General features: G+C 43.6%; 1 protein-coding gene across 2 annotated transcripts in view; it reads right to left on the bottom strand.

Moving 5' to 3' along the window:
- The window catches only part of FBXL17 (F-box and leucine rich repeat protein 17), a 638,862-nt gene that overhangs the window by 399,398 nt on the left and 215,786 nt on the right, over positions 1-23,678 (bottom strand). For both annotated transcript variants that reach the window (XM_083151699.1, XM_083151698.1), the window contains exon 6: positions 5,812-5,942. In XM_083151699.1, the coding sequence (XP_083007825.1) occupies positions 5,812-5,942 (131 nt within the window). The remainder of the gene's footprint in view (positions 1-5,811; positions 5,943-23,678) is intronic.

Genomic DNA, 23,678 nt, shown 5'->3' with positions numbered 1-23,678 from the left:
CTGTCTGATAGTGTAAAATAATAGTAATGGGTATTTGACTGTCCGATAGTGTAATAAAAATAGCACAGAAAAATAGTTTTTGTAGTCACCAGCTTGTATACTGAATGCTTACCCTTCTGGAGTTACACTCTCTTCGTGCTGAATCACGTATATATACCGGCAAATCGTCCCAGTTGTTTTTGCAGGGTGATGTTAGATTTTTGGAGACCTGGTATTCGCCCTTCTCGGCAGCAGTCCTGTGGTCAGCGACGGAGTCACCGTCCTGGCCGCAGCGGCACACGAGGTGAATTGGCGGTGTAAGCGGTCTTATGCCAAATGGGGAGCCGGATGATGGAATCCCGCTGTGGTGGAGTAAGCGAGCAGTGAAGAACAGCTGATGGCCGGCAGCGTGGAAGCTGCACTTCAGCTGTAATTCGGGCTGGAGGGTGAGCGGAGAGCTGGAAGGAATCTCTGTGCTGAGGTGCGGTTCGTGGTCAGCGAGGTAGCTGATTACCGGCAGCGTGTGGTAAGCTGCACTTCAGCTGTAGATTTGGAGGTTTAGCTGAATGGAGTTTCCAGTTCAAACAGAGTGATGACGTCAACGCGTTTCGTCCCCGGGGTAATTAGGGAACTTTCTCAAGACAAGTCACATATTTGTGTTTATATTTATTAAATTTGCTATTATTTCTAGCAGGTCTCTTTCTCTCTATCTCTATTTTTTTTTTAACAATTTTGAGGGGAAATTATGATAGTCTATTCAATTAAAATGAAGATTTTTTTTAATTGAATACAATGGGGGTCGAAAAAAAGGGACTAATTGAATACCCCCTAGTTGTTTATTTTACCATAAAAACAGTACAGGATTTAAAGCAAAGAAATAGAATGGACCCCATGTCCTAAATGATACAGAAAGCACAGTGTAACACCACAGCCTGAGTATTTCTGAGTTGTTCCAAAAAGTTTTATATTTATTTTTCCAAATGTGTTTATATAGGGGGCATACAGCTTACTAAGTAAAACTGACAGAATGCAGAACTTGCCAAATAAATGGAAAATTAAATTTAGCACAATAAGATAAACTCACAAGAGACACAGAAACATGAAAGAAAATGAATGCTTAAGCAGCATAGAACTAGCTGCTGTGTTTAAGAAAATAAAATGCCCCAGGGACATCTTAAGGGCATAAAAAAAGACTGCACAATCTCATGCAATGGAAGAAAACTAAAAGATGCATTTCTCCAGTTGACATGTTTAATTTAAAATAATATCAATCCCTGCAGAGATGTGGCCTAGTAAACATACTATAACATAAAGACTAGAAAATGTGTCATAAAATGTGTCAGATGGAAAAGGGAGGACTTGGAAAAATGAAATATGATTTTAGGGAGAAAGGCTACTAAGCAGCTAGAGAAACACAGAAAAATCACCTATATACTGTAGTTACATAAGTGCATGTTTTCTAGATATTGTACCTTCACGTTAACCAGCAAAAAAGTGAATATTAAAATGGGCCTTAGCGAATAAATCAGACACTTATTAATGTAAGTGTTCCATCTTGACAAGAAGGGAAGCTGATAACCATTTAAATATGACACACAGGGCACTTGATTTGAAAGTGGATCCTATTGCACGGGTGTGGTACAGGGGTCCGACAGTCGGGATCCCGACAGTCATTAGCCCGACATTGGGATCCCGACTGTCCGGACTCAGACAGCATGGTGAGCGCAACTAAGCCCCTTGCGGGGAAAATAGCAGGTGGCCGTCGGGAACCCGGCTGTCGGTGTTTTGACAGTCAGGATCCCGATGTCGGGTAAATGCCTGTCAGGATCCCGACTGACGGGACCCTGTCCTTTACCCTATTGCACAGCTGCGATGGATGCTGCTGGAGCAAGGATATCAGTGCTCAACAATGCAGACTGCTTACAAACCCTGAGGATCAGAGCTTGGGCGGTGTCCCGATGGGGGAGATGACTGTGAGGCCCTATTCAATGCGATCTTCCCCGACAGCATAGAACAGGGGTTCTCGGCAGAACAAGCCGACTACACAAGTCCGTTCTGCCGAGAACGGCCGGGAAATGACGAGCTCCCGGCTGCAGCTCGCCTCTTCCCAGCCGCAGCTCGTGGCCACACCCCCTTCTCGTCCTGCTGTAGGCAGGACATTGAATCTCGCCTGCAAATTCTCGGTCAAGCAGCCCGACAACGGAACGGCACCAAATACAGGATTATTGCAATACATCATTACGTACGACAAATTGTAGGCTGACAATCAATTTTGTTTTTAGTTCATGTTTTCACCTACAGCCATTGTCTGGTTGGGATGCAGTTACAATCCCGGCGGTCGGGATCCCGGCGTTTAGAATCCCGACCGCCGAAATGCTGACACATTCTCCCTCCGTGGGTGTCCACGACACCCCTGGAGGGAGAATAAATTAGTGTGCCGAGCGTAGCGAGGCACCGGGCCCGCTGCGTGGCGAGCGCAGCGAGCCTGCAAGGGGGGGCGATCCAAGTCCCCCCCTTGTCGGCATTTCGGCTGTCGGGATTCCGGCGTCGGGATTCAATACTGAATCCGTCTGGTTATAGGAGTCAAAACCAGACAAAGGATTTTAGTGGTACATTTGTCAACATTAGAATCCTTGCTTCTTAATCCTGGTACAATATTGTTCACATTGTGTCTTAAATCTATATAATCCATGTTACATATTGTATTTAGATGTTATTTCCAACATTCAAAATTGATGCAAAAGTGCCTCTTACTGTTTTTCATCATTCATATTATTTTGCCATTTAGATTTGAAACTATGAAATAGGTTAGTAACACGTTCTGGGCAACACTGGCCTGGTCACATAGCCTGGACAACACTGATTGCAGATGTGCCAGGATTCGGAACATCTGAAAATAACCCGAATTTGCTTATGTGATTGCTCTAGTGTACATCTGCTGAATTAATCAATAACCTTAGCTACAGTACGTAGTATATAATATACATATTTAAAATTATTTGTTGAAGTACTTTTCTAGGAAACCACCCATCTGCCGGGCAGGCCAATATCACTGGCCAATGATAAACTAACAACCTCTTATGATATATTATATTGTAATGTAATGATCGCATAGTGCATTTGCACCCTCTCTCTCTGTGTAAACCATTTTATTCTCAGCAGATGGCACCTGCCATTACGGAGGGTGTGCAATTTAGAGCCATTTTTCCTACTATGTATATATGTAGAAATACACACCTGAGGTTTGAGAATGCCTCATCTAGATTGGCACCCCTCCCCCCCACCACCCTCTATGTTTTTAAGCAGGGAACCAGCATGGACTGCACTGAGACAGAGGCATAATTCTAAGTAAGTCCTATTTATTTGTATATAGCGCCATTAATTTGGGGTTGGCATCTGGGTGTGGGGCCGCCTGGTTGCTCTGGTTGGACTGTCTCAGGGCATCACTACTTTAATACACAGTCACTTTTTATATCATGTTTGTTCATTATTTACGTATGCACATTTTATTAACATACTCCCTACCTCTAAACACATAGTAGGGACCTTCATACTTATAACTTTATCACTTTACTATCACTATTCTTTATTGTGATGCACTGGGGGGGTTCTTAGCTGGATCATGTTTTGGGGTTCCCTGTGCCCCAGGTGGTGACCCCATAGTGTTAGGGACCTGCTCGACAAGAGGTGACCTGGACAATTGGTGGGCAGGCCAATATCACTTGCCAATGATATACTAACAACCTCTTTTGATATATTATATTGTAATGTAATGATCGCACAGTGCATTTGCACCCTCTTTCTCTGTGTAAACCATTTTATTCTCAGCAGATGGCACCTTTCATTACTGAGGGTGTGCAATTTAGAGCCATTTTTCCCTGATACAGAAAGGTGACTGGAATTATATAATTTGGTTCCTTGTACAATAATCATGACAAATAGCGTTTATAGCATACTTGCCTACTTTTGGAAACTAGTTTCAGGGAGATTATAGTTAATAGAAATTTGCACAGCGGCCCATTGAGGGTGTGTGTCATGCTCCTCCCAAAGGGCGTGTCTAGTTCCATATATGGAGACATTGTGAAAAGAGATTGTGCACAAGGCATCTAGACGCGTGGCTGTGCACTGCTACACCTGAGAGGAATCTTTTAAAATTACTTATATCCAAATGTAGATGAGCCCCAAAGCAGTTAGGAAGAGCTACTATACTTGGTAAAGTGATGATTCAATATAAATGTATATATCTCTCATTCCTTTTTTTCCCCAAGAATGTAACAGTGTAATGTGGGCTAGGTGAAATGAGAGAGATTGCTAGACTAATGAGGGAGAGAGGGAGATTGCTGTTATTTCAGGGAGTCTCCTGCAGAATGCAGGACGGTAGGCAGCTATGTTTTATAGGGCATCCTCGTTAATCCAGAAACATTATAATATCATTGCACAGGAAATGTTATAATCTTGTGCTGTATACGGGAAACTGACATGGGTGTGTGATCATGCTAGAGTGTTAGTGGATTTCAGCTTATTTTGTATAGTAATAGACTAGAGCAGTGGTTTTAAACTGTGTGTCAAAGCACTCTGGGGTACAGCAAGGCTCTGGCAGGGGTGGCTGTGGTTGGTGGTCCAGGACCAAATCAAACCACACATGGTCAAAGTGAAAGGCAAACTCAGTGCTCGCAGCTGCCAATAATAAAATATATGGACAGTCAGAACTATCCACCACCATATAAATGACAAGTATAATTTACTTAAATTAATATTTTTTTCTTAGGGGTGCCATCATAAATGCTGATACAATGGACTTTAGGCTAAAAGGGCGCATGAGGTGTTCAAATATGTTCAACGTAAAGTACTGTGATGATAGCCTATACAATCACTTAACACATATCCTGTAATACCTTTCTCTCAAATAAAAGAAACAAAAAAAGACATACAGTAACCTGTTAATATCTGTCCTTCCTTCCAGCAGGGAAACTAGATCTAATAAAAGCAGTTATTAGTCTCTATTAGCTCCAGTTTCCAGTAACTCTATTAGTATTGACAAACACAAAACATTGCATTTAGTAATACAGTTTATGTCGTGCTCAGGAACATTAAACATTGGAGAGTTTGCCTGATTCATACAGAGCAGGTACGTAAAATAACATTTATTTTATCTTACTTAATTGAATCCAAAACTAAATTTTCATCTTATACTGACGTTAAATATTACTCCAGCTACATGGAATCAATAACGTAGTAAATGTTATTTACTTGATTATGTAGTCAGCACTGCCAAGATTCAGCACAGCAAAGCACGGCTGTCCCCAGATGGTGCTCTGCCAGGTTTGGCTCAGCTACGAGGAACACTGAATCCCAAAAGGTAATTTTCAGATACAGTATGATCCATGGAACTAAAATACACTGATCACTGTTTTAGCTATATTGCAAATTAAGTGCAAATAGTGGCTTTAATGAATAATATACCCAGGCTTTGATATAATATTTTGTGTTTTCATTTTTCCCCTCCCCAGGTCTCCAAGTTTCTCTCCCACCCACTGACTTTGTCAGTCTCTCTTCCGTCATTCCGTGTATTTTAGTCTACTGTATCTAGCGGCTGGTTCCCAGCAGAGGCAGCATTACCAGCAGCAGCATTAGCAGTAATAATATTATGTTAGTTTGATTTTTATAGTAATCGTGTTTTCTAATCTCATCACGTCTGACATTTCTAATATTGTTACATTTATTTTATATTAAATATATTTGGAGAGAGAAGAACCTTCATTAGTAACACATGGTTCTGTAAGTGTCACAAAACAAAGCACCCTGAATGAATTATATGCATTGTATGGTTACCTGTCATCAATATTCCTGTTCAGGCAAAGATTCAGAGACGTGAGATTTCGGCACTTCTTTACAATCTCCATCACAGTCTCATTGTCCAGTTCATTGATGTGACGCAAGTCGAGGCTGGAAAGGTTTTTAAGCTTTAAAAATATAAAAAAAATACATAAAATCAATCAAGAGACAAAAAACTTAATAAATACATTTTTACCTAAATAAAATATTGGTACAAGTTGAGTATACCTTATCCAAAATGCTCTGGACCAGAAGCATTTTGGATAACGGATTATTCCTTATTTCAGAATATTTTCATATTTGAATAATGTATCTTGAGGTAGCTTGCATTTATGTGGTACAAACACACACAAATATATTTCATTTGTGCATGAAACAAGGTTTCAAAACATGAAACACAGTTTGTGTACATCTCAGGCACTGAATAAGAATGGCAAGCAATCATTTTCTTGCACATATCTACTTCAAGCTACATATTATGTCCCCACTAGTGCTGGTACAGATGTCCCCAGTAGTGCCATTTACATATCATGTCCTCAGTAGTGCTGTTACAGAAGTCCCCAGTAATGCCAGTTACAGATCATGTCCCCAGTAGTGCCAGTTACATATTGTGTCCCGAGTAGTGCTGGGTACAGATGTCCCCAGTAGTGTCAGTTACTGATCATGTCCCCAGTAATGCCGCTTACATATCGTGTCCCCAGTAGTGGAAACTACAGATTTCGGAATAATTTGGATAAAGGGTACTCAACCTGTAATTGGAATTTTCTAGAAGGGTTGAAATAATCATACAGAGAAAGAGAAAGCACAGAATGTCCAGTATGGTGCACTTTTGAAAGAAATGTACAATAAAATGGTCCTGAATAAGCTCTGCGAAGCGTGCGCCGACCGCTCGCAGTGTGTCCCCCCTACCCTCTCCCCACTTACCATTGTATTTTGATTATGTTTGGTTGCGCCTAACGGGTTTTCCGCCGCAGACGGAACCCCGCTGCTTACTGATCAGGTTGTGACGGCCGTCACCTGACTTCAGCAGCATTCTGATTTTTCTGAGGCCGTGCAAGGGCACATACCTCAGATGCGCCTCACTGACAGAGTTTAGGCGACTCTTTGAGACACGGCTACGGTGACCGCCACCAGGGCAGGTAACGGAGACGCTCTCCACACCCTGCACTGGGAGTAATTTCCAGTATTAGTCTCAAAGCCTCTCTGTAAAACCATTTGAGCGCAAAATCCTGAACCCGATCCCACAGTGGATCTCATTGTCTAAGAAGGGTTATCAAAAGGTTGCAATCATTCACGAATTATTGTCTGTGTAAATATCAAGTCAATCGATCTATACCAGTGATTGATACAACGGTTGCGCTGACAGGGATTTCGCATCACACGAATAATAGGACTTAGTAGTCAATCTCCCTTCAGCACACACGAAGTCGATACATGTGAACCCGATCTCATGGTAGATCTCATTTTCAGGGTTACACATGAAGTACAACTGTTCTTGAATTTAACAGCAAACCTTTAAGTGGGGTTCTCCGTGGTGCATACACACCAGGAGACATCTATAATAAAAATTTCCAATTTGTCATTTGTATTACAAATCCGGGGCACACTGCATGAGGAATTCTTCCTCTTTTAAATCACTATTTGTGTTTATCTGTGTGTTAGTGTGTTTTTATGTTCGCAATCTTTTAAAAGAATCCTTTATTAAAAGTTACATTTTATCGTACATTCCTTTCAAAGGTGCACCATACTGGACATTCTGTGCTTTCTCTTTCTCTGTATGCTCAAAATTTATGTCCCATGGTAGCACACCCTTACAGGTTGACTCAAGTGAATCCCACACGAAATAACCTATCTTCTATATTCCACCTGAATGAAAACGATACTATATTTCCCTGTGCGACTGGTACAAACCCTTGCTGGGTTGAAATAATCAATACAATGACATATGGCAAAACAAATTTATTTACAATGCTAAATTTTATATGACCAAGAATTACTTGTCCTTCATTTCTCTGTAAAAAAGTTCATTTCCAACTTAGCCACATTCATACTACTCAAACTCTGCATGGATATCCTTAAATTGTCCACTTTGTGAAAAGAAACAAAATTGCCCCTGACACTCCCCAAAACTCCCTGTTTTCGTGCCCCTTTTTCATTGTGTTTGATATAAATTTGATATCAAAGGATAAATTATTTGATATTATGAAGAAATTAACCCTTAGATCAGTGGTTTCCAAACTGTGTGCCGTGGCTCACTGGGATGCCTCGGGACACTTGCAGGTGTGCCAACGGGACCCATTCAAATTATTTATGATCAATTATTTATAGACAAAACAGTGCTGGTAGCTGCCAATCATAAAATATGTGTACAATCAGTAGTAGTTTGTTTGGTACTTGTGTATTTTGGCGGCGCCCGATTTCAGCATCGTTCGATGAACGTATCGCATCGCATGCCATGTACCCGATGGCATGCGATGCGATTTTGACCCCCTATATGATGAAAAATCGTATAAGCACCCTAAAGGGTGCTTTTGAGCACCCTAATGGGTGCTTACAATGTTAAATGCACCCCCACGCCACCCCCCCCCCACTATAAACGTGAACCCGACGCGTGGCGAGCGCAGCGAGCCCGCGAGGGGCGGCGGTACGCGTCCTACGACCTTTTCATACCCCCACTATCCAAGTCGGCGTGGAGTTGAGAATAGATTAGTGTGGCGAGCGCAGCGAGCCACCGAGCCCAAAGCGAGGGGACGCGGATACCTTCACAGGTAAACGCGTCCCTTCTCGGGCTTCACAGGTATCCGCTGCGCTCGCCACGCTTAGGGCTCGGTGGCTCGCCACACTAATCTATTCTCAGCTCCACACCGACGTGGATAGTGGGGGTATGAAAAGGTCGTAGGACGCGTACCGCCGCCCCTCGTGGGCTCGCTACGCTCGCCACGCTTCGGGTTCACGTTTATAGTGGGGGGTGGGGGTGGCGTAGGGGGGGGAATTAACATTGTAAGCACCCATTAGGGTGCTTAACATTGTATAAGCACCCATTAGGGTGCTTATACAATGTTTAATCGCATCGCATCGTATGGCATTGTATGCCATGTACAATGGCATACAATTTGAAAATTGTATGCCATCGTACACTAATCAACGAAATCGTGTCGCATCGCATACTATCGCATGCGTAATGGTATGCGATGCGATAGGCGCCGCCAAAATACACAAGTACCGTTTGTTTATTTATAAGGCGCCACAAAGTGTCCGCAGTGCCGTACATAGCACACAGAAAACAAATTACAAGGTAATGTACAGGGCGTGTTGATAAAATACAGCATAAATAGGGGTATAGCTGGTAGAACTAAAATCAGCATCAGTTCTTAAGTAGGTGTCGAAATTGTCAAGGAGACTGAAGATGAATTAGAGGAAGGGAAGAACAGGGCAGGAGCGCTGGTGAGGTAAAGAGGTAGGGTGAGTACGTGAGGAAGGAGGGCCCTACTCATAAGAGTTAACAGACTAAAAAGAGGTGGGTGGACGAACGAAAAAACAATAGGAAAGTAGGACCAGATAGGAACGGACGGAGGGGTAGGGTAGGCAGATCAGGAGGAGCGAAAGAGGTTAGGAGGAGGAGGGATAGGCTAGTCAGAAGAAGTGGGGTTTAAGGGAGCGCTTGAAGGAGGTAAGGGAATCAGAAAGCCTGATTGGTGGCGGGAGGTTGTTCCAGTGCAGGTGGGCAACGCGAGAGAAGTCTTGAGGAGGTGATTAGGTGAGAAGTCAGGCAGCGGTCAGCGGCGGAGCGAAGAGGACGGGAGGGAGTGTGGCTAGAGATCAGTGAAGAGAGGTAAGGAGCGGTGGAGGAGGAGAGAGCCTTGGAGGTGGTGGTGAGGAGTTTAAAGAGAACTCGGAAAGGAATGGGGAGCCAGTGAAGAGATAGATAGAGGGGGGAGGTGGAGGTAGCGCGGCGGGAGAGGAAGATGAGAAGCAAATCCAGCACTTTAATACATAGGCCAGTATTCAATGTCTCAGATTCGCCGTCTTTTTTCAGTGAATCTGGCAATTCACTGGGTTAACGGCGAATTTTCTGTTAGAAAAAACAATTCGCCATATTCAATGGAGGCAATTCGCCACAAATGAACAGCGAATGTCTGCCGATTCGCCGTAAATGATTCTCCACAATTCGCCAGTGATTTTCAATGGGGTTTTTAGTGGAATTCGCCGACAGTGTATTCAATGCTCAAATGGAGAACTGCTTTCTCCATTGATTTTCGCCATGATTCTCCGTTTAGCATTCGTCATCTTTTTTAGGTAAACTGTGATGTGTAAAATTAATGGGGTTTTTTAATGTCATTAAAAAAACAGGTTTTAATTTTTTTGAAGGTTCTTGCTTTTTTTCCCCACTTTACAAGCACCTCTATTTTATTTTGATTTTTTTTCCCTCACCGAACTGACAGCCAGCTGAGCTGCGCCGGTGGGAGGGGGGGTTCGGGTAGGTATGCGGGTGCCGTCACATTGGAAGGCAACATATGGGGACGTGTAATGCAGACAGGAGCCTAGCTCCTGCAGCCCCAGCGTGGTGATAGAAGATGTCAGCGCCGGGGCTGTTGGAGCCGGAGGCAGAGCAGTAGCCATGGTGCCCCGAGCAACGGTATGTTTCCGCGCCCCCCCCCCATCATTTTCCCTTCTTATCATAATGCTCCTTACACACATTATGCCCCACTAACTGCGTAATACCCATTACACATTATGCCCCACACCATTATGTCTAGTGGACATTATGCAAAACACTGTAATGCTTTAATAACTATGCCACACACTCACTAATTACACTCGGCAGTGGACAAAGAACAGTAGCAGGGACGGTCTGAAGGGAAGATGGGGGCAGGGCTGGCTTGGTCCCTCTGGTCATGAGCAGATCCTGTACATGACTGTAGGGGGTTAACCTGGTCATATGTAAAGGAGAGAGAGTGGGGTAGAGGGCTTAAGGGCGCTGGGCCAGTTCCATGGATGGTAGAGACGAAAAAAAACTTCAGTCATATGGAAGCTGTAAAGTGAAGTGGCCCCCTTCTCTCCTTGCCCCAAGCGCAGCACATCTCTATTTGGTCTAGTCTATTGATTTATTATAGTACAATGCACACAGAGCCCTAGACTCACTAGATTCACACACTCAATAGTACACAAGCTAGTATCAGTACCATCGCACCCTGTGCTGCTGCGGCTCCCGTCTCCTCCTTCCTGCGTAGCGCAGGCTGTCTGCCTGACTGCCTCGATCCCCACACTGCACCCGCCGGCTCTTCCCCCCCACATCCAAAGCACAAGCGGGCAGCGTCAGCTTCAGGTAGTCCTTGCTGCCGGCTTCTGCTACGCCTGGCCCCAGGTCGTGGGACCCCCTGTCTTTTGCATTAAAGAAAAACTGTTCTTAACTACAGGGGGCAGGGGGCACATGCCTTGGAAAAGAGAGGAGGAGATGCTTTTCAAGCTGCTGTTCTGTCATACAGATACACTGGCAGCGCAGCCAGCAGCAATCACGGACATGCAGCAGGCTCTGAATTCCGTGGTTGCTGCTGGCTGTGCTGCACCTGTCAGTGTATCTGTATGACAGCACAGCAGCACTGGCAGCTGGAAAAGCATCTCCTCTCTTTCCACTGCCAGCGCGACCCCCGCTCACTCTTCCTCTCTGCCATCCGCGGGCGGCATCCAGAGGGTGGACCGGCAGACAGGGAGTGTGGTGACGGGCGCCCTGCTAATCTCTGGTGCCCGGAGCTACGCCACTGGCCGGAGGACTTCTACTGCTGCTGAACCCATCCTCAGGCTGTGTGGGGGATCCAGACGGCATCATCGTGCTCCCCCGCCTGGACTCCGCTCCATCCCCTGCAGTGTAGCTGCAGCAGGGGAGAGAGCTGGGACACTGCCTGTGTGATGAGTAAGGAGACGGCTTCAGCAGCAGCAGCAGACCTCCGGCTTCGGCAGACCCTGCGCGGTGATTGCAGATGTCAGTTCCAGTGCTGCTGGAGCCGGAGGTCTGCTACTGCTGCTGGCCCGTTCCCGTCCTCGTGCACCCCCGCCGGGTCTCCAGCTTCATCCCCAGAGTGCTGACCCATCCCCGTCCTCGGCTCCCGGCAGCATCAGCATGCACCCCCGCCGGGAATCCAGCTCCATCCCCAAAGTGTAGCCGCAGCAGCAGGGTTAGAGCGCTGACTGCAATTCGCCATAGGGGTTTATTTTCGCCGTCAGGGGCAGCGAGCCCCTGACACATTGAATAGTGTGGGCTGGGAGCTGACGTCGAATAGTGGGGTGACAGTGAATGACGGCGAGCGCACAGCGAATCCAAAACAGGATTCGCTGCCGTGCGCTCGCCAGAGCATTGAATACCCCCATACTGTAACTGAACCTAAGAAGCACATAGAAACACAATCTACTTTATTTTATATATTTTTGGGGGGGCCTAGGGGTGCCGTGGAAAAATTCTGATACTCTAGGGCAGGGGTGTCAAACACAAGGCCCGCGGGCCAAATCCGGCCCGCCAGACCTCTTCATGTGTCCCGCGCAGCCGCCGCCAGCCTTCACCTTTTATTCTTGATTATTTTTTTTTAAACAAGAAAGCCGCCTCTTCAGCGCATGCGCGGCAGCCTACAAGCCAGAGAACGTCTGCCCTCTAGTGCAGTGCCGCCGGTCGTCAACCCCTCCTCCGCTCCCACCTGCTGTATAGGAGCCAGAGAGAGGAAAGAGCAGGTCCAACATGGTGAATGGTGCTGCTGCTGCTGCTGTGCGCTCCAGGTCACTTACTGCTGAGTGTGCACAGCACAGTGACCGGAGCACGCTGCCCCCCACTCCTGGATAGATAGTGCGAGGAGCGCTACTCACAGGAGGGAGGGGGAAATGCGCCTGTGTGAGAGCGCAGCTGTGTCCTTGGTGGTGGAGCAGCTCAGACTGGAGTGGACGCATCAGAGCGGGTAAGTGTCAAACTCTCTGCCTATGTGTGTGTGTGTGCACTGGCACATTGCAGCCCATCATTAATTGCTGTGTCCCATGATAATAAGCAGGACATATGCCCTAAGACTGAGTGCTGCCCCCCTGTGCAGGCAGCGTGTGCCCTAATGCACTGCAGTTCACAGCAATAGCAGGAGGGAAATGCTACTGCTGAGTATACAATACTTGAATGCAGTGACAATAATTTATTATAATAAAGAGTGGACACATAGTCCTACAGATACAACCGGCCCTTTGAGGGTGACCAAACTGCTGATGCGGCCCCCGATGAATTTGAGTTTGACACCCCTGCTCTAGGGTGCCATGATTCTAAAAAGATTGGGAACCCCTGCCTTAGACAATCAGTACATTGAAAAGATATTGGGTAAAATGTATTCAAGTACCATGAAAGAAGCTATAAAAATAAAAAAAAGCACAACAATTTTTGTTTTGCAATAGCAGTAGTACAATCAAACAAAAGTCCCAGAATGTTACACTACACGGCAGCCCGAAAAAATATGAAAGAAGCCCATTACATGCCATTAAAGCCGGCATGGTTTAAAAAATAAAATAAATACCCAACAACTTAGTTTAAGGATGTAAACCCAATATCTTTGTCAGTTTAGCGTTGGTTGTGATTCCACTAACCAGCATTCTGTCAATCAGTAGATGGCGATCATGAGGTTCATGCCGTAGTCTTAAGGCCCATACAGAAGGGTCAACTTCAGCACCGTGCTGAGCGATCTAGTTTAGCACAGATCGCTCAGCACACATTGCTGTTACACATTCCATGTACCAGCAATGTGTGCTGAGCAATCTGGTGAGAACACTGGCAATCTGATTTTGAATGAATGCACTCAAGATCTTGTCAGGCGATGGCGATGCGTGGGCGTCACTTGGGGGCATACACACAAAGCAAACCATGCTTAATTTTTAAACAATCTAGTCAGATCGCTTAGGAATAGGGCTGAAATCACCCCAGGAGGAGCAATTTCTGTGTTGATTAAATCGAGTAGCAAATCTACGATTCACTAAATCTGAGTTTAACACAAACATTCATGATTATTATATCCAATCCATATTTTTATTTGCAAAGTATATTTGTATATATCCAAAGTATTCCATGTGTATAAATATTGTATTTCTGTATAAGCTACTTTTTATTCACCAGAAATCTTATTTTGTCGGAATGCACTTGATGTATACAGGATTAGGTTATGTAGAACAATTTGACATCCATTGCTTGTCCTGTTTAGAATGCGTTGCATGGTACTTGTGTATAATCACGGCGCCCATCGCATCGCATACCACTAATTAAGGTATGCGATGGCATGCGATGGACCCGATTTCAGCCTTTTTTCAGTATACAATTTTAAAATTGGGTCACATCGCATACCATTACAATGGCATGCGATGCGATTTGTCATTGAGTCCCATGTTAAATGGCACCCCCAGACCCGATTTTTAATTGTATACCCACCCTGATGGGTAATAAATATGTAAAATGCCCCCACATTGTTAACGGCCCCCCACTATCAATGCCAACCCGAAGTGTGGCGAGCCCGCGAGGGGTGGCGGTACGCATCCTCCGACCTTTTCATACCCCCACTATCCACGTCGGTGAGGAGTTGTTTTTATAAAGTGTTGCGAGCGCAGCGAGCCCCGTGCATTACTTCACAGGTATACGCGTGCGCTCACCACACTTTATATAGTCAACTCCACGCCGACGTGGATAGTGGGGGTATGAAAAGGTCGGAGGACGCGTACCGCCGCCCCTTGCGGGCTCGCTGTGCTTCGGGCTGGCGTTCATAGTGAGGTGGCGTTAACAATGGGGGGCATTTCACATACTCATGACCCATAAGGGTGAGTATACAATTAAAAATCGGGTCTGGGGGGGCATTTAACATGGTAATAAGGCATCTGGGTGCCTGTACAATTAAAAATCGAGTGAAATCGCGTCGAATCGCATCGCATGCGACGCGATTTATCATTGTACAATGCCCTACGATGGAAATCGGGGGCGGCGTGATAATACACAAGTACCCGTTGCACTTTATACTGTATATCTCATCTTTGCTGCAGTGTCCCAACTGTTACATTTTGCGGATTAGCCTCTCTAGTTGACTTAAATGTATTTACGAGTTTTGAACATCTTATTATTTTTAAAATCTTTTCCACTTCTTTTTTAAATAATTATGTAACAAAAGTTACATTTTAATTAATCAGTGGTCCCCCTGTTGGATAAGAGTGACTATGTCTATAAATAGATAATCAGTCCACGTGTGCCCCAGTAAAAGAATACAGTACTATTACTTCTTGTTTAAATATTTGGTTGCTAATTTATTCCCAGGAGCACCATCTCATAATTCTCAATCTTACCTTATGTGACAATTGGGGAAGGATGATGTATAGTGGTATGTCTGTAAGGAAATACAAACCTCCCCGATTGTGCTACAATCAGAAAAGATAACAGGGTCACCAGCAAATAGATTGTGAAGTGGTGTTTCTGAACTGATGAGGGGTTACAGTTCCTACAAGCCAAGAAGTTGAGGTTACCGTAAATTACTACAAGGACCAGCAATATTATTTCTTCGTCCACATTTCTCGACTGTAAAATGGATCTGTAATTCACCTAAAAGTATGTTGACAGTGAAGTGGAGTTGCTTCCATGGTGTCAGCAGACCGAAGACCTCCTACTTACTGTATACCCCAGGCAGCGTTATAAGACTGGTGCTCGTATATTATACCCCTGTGTGTTATTTAACAACTATGACATGTGGTTGAATTTACCCTCTCATAAGAAAAGGGCTCAGATCGGGATTTTATATTTATAAATATTAGAATTCAATATTTAAATATCTGCAAAAAAGTGTGAAAACGTGTTCCATATCCATGGTACTACTGGAATGAATTAGACAAAGATGACAGAGGATTGCCAGATGTTAAGAAAAAGTATTCGGTCACCCACCTGATATAATATTGTCAGATATTAATACAAAATGATTAAGTCGCCAACCTCCTTGGACAATAAATTAGGTACATAAATAAACATCTATTGTGGAGGTGTTCTCTTTGGCCTATTCAGATCCTTAAAGTGAATTAGAATGGTCAGAGAGCCTGATTATTCCATACTCCAATTTTCATGAACTATGTATTACACAACTCGACTTAACGTGGAGGTTACAAGACAATAACAAATGTATTAAATTATGAAGACCAATCATTATTTCTTTATTTTAGTATAAGTTCAGTTCTGAGAAAATGAACCATCATTACAACGTGAGAATTATAGGGAAACGCTCTCCATAGAGAAGACACTTGGCAAAAGACAAATAAACTATATACAGACAGAGCCAAGCCTAGGCAGTTTTTCACACAACCTAATAGCAAAACTGAGGCAAGGCATGCTCGGACTTGTAGTTTCACAAACAGCTGGAAAGCCACAGGTTGCCTACGCCTGGCCTAGTGGCATAAAGCGCCTCTAACTGACCCAGCAGGAGCAGGGAAAGTGAGAATTATGAGCAATAGTGTTATGTGAATGAGCAATACAGTGTGGTGTCCTGTGAATAAGGGGTCAGGGGTTGAATTAGTAACAGTGCTAGGGGACAGCAACCAAAATCTTTCCTAGGGCATCAAATTAGCTAGGGGCAGCTGTGTGTCCAGATTTTCTATATAAGATATGTCGGGGAGAGAGAGTAGACCATATCCCATCAAATTTATATGTTTTAGAGGGAAGCTCAGACTTTGCGAAATGATACATATTCGACTATCTCACTAGACAGCCCTCTTCTATTTACTAATTGCTAGACACGTAAATTCCTTTTCATGTTTTATAAGTTTTAAAAGATGTGATAACTAGACTACGGAATGCACTGCAACAATTTAGCAACACGAAGCCGCCCTCCCACTATCTTCTGTTCCTTTTCCATCAATATTCCCTTTCACCCTTCAATTACCAAAAACGAGGTTGAAAAGATGTTTGAAATTTGTTGTATTTAAATGCACTAGATTTTCTACCATTGATCAAAATATTTTTTTTTTTACATATTCTAGAGTTCATGAATTTATTTATAATGTGCCAGATTATTATATTGTGTTTTACACTTATAGCCAAAGGCATACACACTTCATGAACATGTGCAGCAGGAAAAAGTGATTGCTAAAAATGGGCTATTCATCCAACTCAAAATAAAGTTAACTAAAAATGTACAGTATGCCAAATGTGTTAAACTAATATTTTTAGATCACTGCAAAAAATATCACTATAAAATTACTTTAACCTTCCCAGCCAAAACTAAATTTAGTTTTCAAAGTACAGTAGTATTTCTGGTGTCTGTAGGACCAGATGCTTATTCCATGCTAGGAGAATTTACTTACTGGACATAGACTCTGTCCATACACTTACTGTACATGCATAGCCTCTAGGCTGAGCATCATCAGGAGAAGATGGGAATGCTTCCATAGGATCTCTCTTAAAAAAAAAAAAAAACCACACACATACAAAAAAAAAAAAAGTGCGATACTAGCCCGTAAACTACTATATCATTTATTTTCCAGACCTTGGTAACTTTTGGAGTCTGTTTTAACAGAAATGGAAGGACCCTAATAAACACCAATTAATCTAACCCTAATACTCTGAATCCTCAGCCTACAGGCAGACTGGGTGGATTCACTAGAGCTTGCTCATTGCTACATCTTGTATGTTAAAGTGAAACATTGTGATTACTTTAGTGAATCAGATTCCTAAGTGAACCTTACAATTCTAATTACTATCCCCATTACCATAACTCTAAATAGCAGACTGAATGGGTCAATGTGGTTCTTATATGCCATCAAATTCTACAGTATCTTTCTATATTATTAAGGAAATTGAACAAAAGAAAACTCTGAGTCATGTTACTTAGTAGATCTTGTTTTAATTCAAGAGTTAAGGAGAGCATTGTTTTCTGACTTTTATTTTTAAAGTTCCTCTATTACATCAGTATTCTAATTTACAGCCTACAAAACAGGTCACTTTCTACAGCTTATCCAACAGTACCTTGACTTAGACACTGTCCTCGCCAGAACTTTCATCCGCATACCGTCTTTGCTGCTACACCAACTAGTAATTTTAACTATGTAATGTGTATATATATATATATATATATATATATATATATATATATATATATATATCACAGAAGAAGGTTCCCCTACTGCGCCCGAGATGGTGGTGAAAGCAGCAACTCTAATGGACCCCTGTTAGCCGGGCCCGGATAGGCAAATAGAAATAAAAGAGAAGTATAGAGTGCGCTAAATACAATTCAACAACTTAAAAGAATATATATATTAACCCCTTCCCGACATTGGACGTACATTTACGTCATGGTCGGGAAGTACTTCCCGACACATGGCATAAATGTACGTCATGTGTTTAAACTGTCACTGCGTCTAGAGACGCAGTGACAGTTAGGTGATGTCTGCTGTCCCTGACAGCAGACATGCCCCTCGTCGCCCAGGGGGGGCAGGGGTGCCCCCCCCGGTCGGCGATCGCTGTGATTGGCTGTTCAAATGTGAACAGCCAATCACAGCTATTTCCGTGTTACCGGCGGCTATGCCGCTCGGTAACACAGAAATCGGTGGTGATCGGTGCAGCACCGATCACCACCGATCCGCAGACACCCCCTCCCACCCCCCCGGCAGCTCACCGTCCAGGGCAGCAGCACCCGGCAGTCGCAGCCGGAGCGCACGCAGCGTGCGCTCCCCCCGCCCACCCCCGTACCCACAGCAGCAGCAGCAGCAGCAGCATGAGCTGCTAAAAATAAAATAAAATGAAATCAGCTGAATTTTATATATATATATATATATATATATATATATACACATGTGTATATGTGTGTGTGTATATATATGTGTGTATACATATATATATATATATATATATATATATATACATATACACACACATATATATATATATATATATATATATATATATATATATATATATATATATATGTGTATATATATATATATATATATATATATATATATATATATATATATATATACATATATATATACACACACATATATACACATATATACATATACATACACACACACACACACACACACACACACATATATATACATAGATATTCCCGACATATGACGTATATATACGTCATGGTCGGGAGGTACTTCCCGACCGAAGACGTATATATACGTCATGGTTTTACTGTCACCGCGTCTATAGACGCGGTGACAGTTTGGAGATGTCTGCTGTCCCTGACAGCAGACATCCCCCCCTCGCGGCGATCGCTGCGATTGGCTGTTCAAATGTGAACAGCCAATTGCAGCGTTTTCTGTGTTACCGGCGGCTAAGCCGCTCGGTAACACAGTGATCGGTGCTGTACAGCACCGATCACCACCGATCGCCAGCCCCCCCCCCCCCCCTCCCACCCGGCAGCCCCCCTCCCTCCCACCCACCCCGCTGCCGCAGCGCCAGCACCGCTCCCACCCCCCCGCCAGCCGCAGCGCCAGCCCCCATCCCAAAGCTGGTGACCAAAATGGGGTCACTTGTGGGGGGGTTCCACTGTATTGGTGCTTCGGGGGTCTTGCTAATGCGACATAGCACCCACCATTCATTCCACCACCAAAAATCACTCCTTCCCTTCTGAGTCCTGCCATGCACCCAACTGGCATTTTTTGGTCACATGTGAGGCATTGCCGTACTCGGGAGAAATTGGGGCACAGATTTTGGGGTGCTTTGTCTCCTTCATTCCTTGTGAAAATTAAAAATTTTGAGCCAGAACTGCATTTTTCTGTAAAAAATTACATTTTTTTACAGAAAAATGCAGTTCTGGCTCAAAATTTTTAATTTTTACAAGGTATGAAGGAGAAAAAGCACCCCAAAATCTGTGCCCCAATTTCTCCCGAGTACGGCAATGCCTCACATGTGACCAAAAAATACCAGTTGGGTGCATGGCAGGACTCAGAAGGGAAGGAGTGATTTTTGGATTTTGCAGCACAGATTCTGGTTGAATGACCCCCGAAACACCCATACAGTGGAACCCCCCCACAAGTGACCCCATTTTGCAAACTACACCCTTCAGGGAATTCATCAAGGGGTATAGTGTACATTTCAAACCCCCCGGGGTTTCACCAATTTTGATACAACTGAGCTGTGAAAATGAAAAATTTATTTTTTTCATTTTCACTGCCCAGTTGTACCACAATTGGTGAAACCCCTGGGGGTTTGAAATGTACACTATACCCCTTGATGAATTCCCTGAAGGGTGTAGTTTGCAAAATGGGGTCACTTGTGGGGGGGTACCTAACTTTTAGCATTTTATGGTGCCTAGAAACCTACATGGTGCCTAAAAAATAATCTCATAAAAAGGAGGCTCCAAAATCAAGTAGGTGCTCCTTCTATTATGAAGCCTGTGGTTTGGTCACCGTGCATACTAGGGCCACATATAGGATATTTATGAAAACCAAAGAATTGGGGGAATCAATTTTTAGTCACATTTCTCTAGTAAAATCTACTGTGTTCCTTATAAAAATGTATTAAAATTGCAAATCTGCAAAAAAAAAGAAATTTTGAAATTTCACCTACACTTTGTTTTAATTCCTGTGAAACACCTAAAGGGTTAACAAACTTCCAAAATGCTGTTTTGAATACTGTGAGGGGTGCAGTTTTTGAAATGGCATCATTTATGGGGGTGTCTCACATACAAGTCCCTCAAAGTCACATCATAACTGACCTGGTCCCTAAAAAAATCAGTGTTTGAAATTTTCTTGAAAATTTGAGAATTTGCTATTCATATTTTAAGCCTCCTAGTGTCCAAAAAAATGAAAATGAGGTTGAAATAATGATGGCAACATAAAGTAGACATATGGTCTATGTTAGTTATTCACTATTTTGAGTGGTAAGATTATTTGTCTCACAAGCAGAAAATTTAACATTTTGCAAATCGCAAAATTTTCCATTTTTTCACGATATTTTGGTATTTTTCACAAAAAAACACAGACTGTATCGACGAAAATTTACCACTAACTTGAAGTACAATGTGTCACGAAAAAACAATCTCAAAATCACTGGGATAAGTAAAAGCAAAAAAAAGTTATCCCCACTTAAGTGAGACATGTCAGAATTGAAAAAAAGGGCTCTGTCAGGAAGGCAAAAACAGGCTCTGTCGGGAAGGGGTTAAAAAAAAATATACATTTATTTTTAGTCTTCACAAAGACTTCAAATTTAAAAGGTACAGCTGGTCTGTTATTGATACAGATGGTGTTGTAGGCCCAACGCGTTTCGTCAATAAATTGACTTCATCAGGGGCTTAGCGAACAATAAGTCAGCAAGGTCGAAAAATCACTGTGAATAATACAAATAGTAGAGTTCATTTATATGAACATAAAAACAAGGAACAAATCATGGAGGACAGTTATGATACGGAGTGGAGGACAGTGGAGAAGGAAGGAATAATTTAAGCGCCTGACTAAAGTGATAGGTGGCAGGCGTGAGGATCTTAATACCTTTTAATGGCATCAAATGATTAGCAAAGGAGGAGCTAAAAGATAACCCCAAGGGGTACAGAATCACCCATAGTGTGTAGTCACCAAATGTAGGTAATATTAATACCTTTAGCAGATTAGGCGGATCACATACACTGTATGTGATCCGCCTAATCTGCTAAAGGTATTAATATTACCTACATTTGGTGACTGTGATCCGCCTAATCTGCTAAAGGTATTAATATTACCTACATTTGGTGACTACACACTATGGGTGATTCTGTACCCCTTGGGGTTATCTTTTAGCTCCTCCTTTGCTAATCATTTGATGCCATTAAAAGGTATTAAGATCCTCACGCCTGCCACCTATCACCTTCTCCACTGTCCTCCACTCCGTATCATAACTGTCCTCCATGATTTGTTCCTTGTTTTTATGTTCATATAAATGAACTCTACTATTTGTATTATTCACAGTGATTTTTCGCCTTGCTGACTTATTGTTCGCTAAGCCCCTGATGAAGTCAATTTATTGACGAAACGCGTTGGGCCTACAACACCATCTGTATCAATAACAGACCAGCTGTACCTTTTAAATTTGAAGTCTTTGTGAAGACTAAAAATAAATGTATATTTTTTTTTAATACATATATTCTTTTAAGTTGTTGAATTGTATTTAGCGCACTCTATACTTCTCTTTTATATATATATATATATATATATATATATATATATAGATAGATAGATAGATAGATAGATAGATAGATAGATAGATAAAGAGAGAGCACAAGAGATAGAGTGCGCTAAAATGTCAAACCTCCGCCACCAAATTCTAGACACTGTAATAATAAACAGGCTGTATGGTTTTAGACAAATTTAATATAAAAGTACAATAATAAATGCAATAAAAAACTTTTCCTCATTCATTTGTCCTGATTGGAGTACAGCAAAAGGAAAACAAACCCCAACGCGTTTTGTCATCACGACTTCCTCAGGGGTAGTGTTTAAAATGTTGTTAATGAGTGAGATCAGGTTTTTTCAATCCACCATAGGTGTACCAGCTTCAAATTTGAACAGGCTATAATGCCTTTTAGTATCCTTCATTTACGACCAATCAATACAGATAAAAAACTGCAGATAAACATGGGCAATTCTGGAAGGAGACTACAATATCTGTCTCCCACAAGTAGAACCTCTCAGAGAGTGTATCTAGCATGGATCCTTCTCAGGCTGCATATATATATATATACTAGGTGATTCATCGCGCCCTACGGGCGCTCTTCACACCGTCGTAAGGGGCTGCGCCCCCTTAATTTGTGAACGTTTGTATATGAGAAATATGGTTAGAATTGTATGAAAGATGCCCTGTATTGCAACTTAGGTGTCCGCGAATCGCGGGAGGGGGGGTCGCGGAGGGTGCCGCGAATTGCAGGAGGGGGGGTCGCGGGGGGTGCCGCGAATTGCAGGAGGGGGGGGGGTTGTGGGGGGGTGGATGCTGCGAATCGCGGGAGGGGAGGGATTGCAGAGAATCGCGGGAGGGGGGTCGCGAGGTGGGTTGCCGCAAATCGCGGGAGGGGGGTTACGGGGGCGGGGGTTGCGGCGAATCATGGTAGGGGGGGTCGCGGGGGATGTGCCGTGAATCACGGGAGGGGGGGTCACGGGGTGGGGTGCCGTGAATCGCGGGAGTGGGGGTTGCGGGGGGTGGGGGGGTGTGACGCGAATCGCCACAAGAAAAAATCAACACAGAAAGGTCAACACATGTAAATGTTGACATAAGTGTGGCACTTCATTGGTGGTCCATGTCGACACATGAGAATGAATATGAAAATATTCAAAAAATGACAAAAAAACTTCAAAAACTCAGGTCAACCTTTTTCATTGTCGACCATAGCCATGTCAGTGTTTTCCATGTGCAATTTAATTCTGGAGCTGCCGCGAATCACGGGGGGGGTGCCGCGAATTGCGGGAGGGGGGGTCGCGGGGGTGGGTGCCGCGAATCGCGGGAGGGCGGGGTTCACAGGGGTTCCGGTGGGGGGTTGCCGCGATTTGCGGGAGGTGGGGGGTCACGGGGGTGCCGCGAATTGCGGGAGGGGGGGTTGCGGGGGGTGTGACGCGAATCGCCACAAGAAAAAATCAACACAGAAAGGTCAACACATGTAAATGTTGACATAAGTGTGCCACTTCATTGGTGTCCATGTCGACACATGACAATGAATATGAAAAAATTAAAAAAAATTAAAAATAAATCTTCAAAAACTCATGTCAACCTTTTTCATTGTCGACTATAGCCATGTCAGTGTCTTGCATGTGCCATTTAATCCTGGGGCTGCTGCGAATAGCGGGGGGGGGGGGGTGTGTGCCGCGAATCGCGGGAGGGGGGTCGCAGGGGGGGTGCCGCCAATCGTGCAAGG

This window comes from Crinia signifera, chromosome 1 (genome assembly GCF_055691185.1).
Source record: "Crinia signifera chromosome 1, ASM5569118v1, whole genome shotgun sequence".
Lineage (NCBI taxonomy): Eukaryota > Metazoa > Chordata > Amphibia > Anura > Myobatrachidae > Crinia > Crinia signifera.
This window is presented reverse-complemented; position numbering and strand designations above follow the sequence as displayed.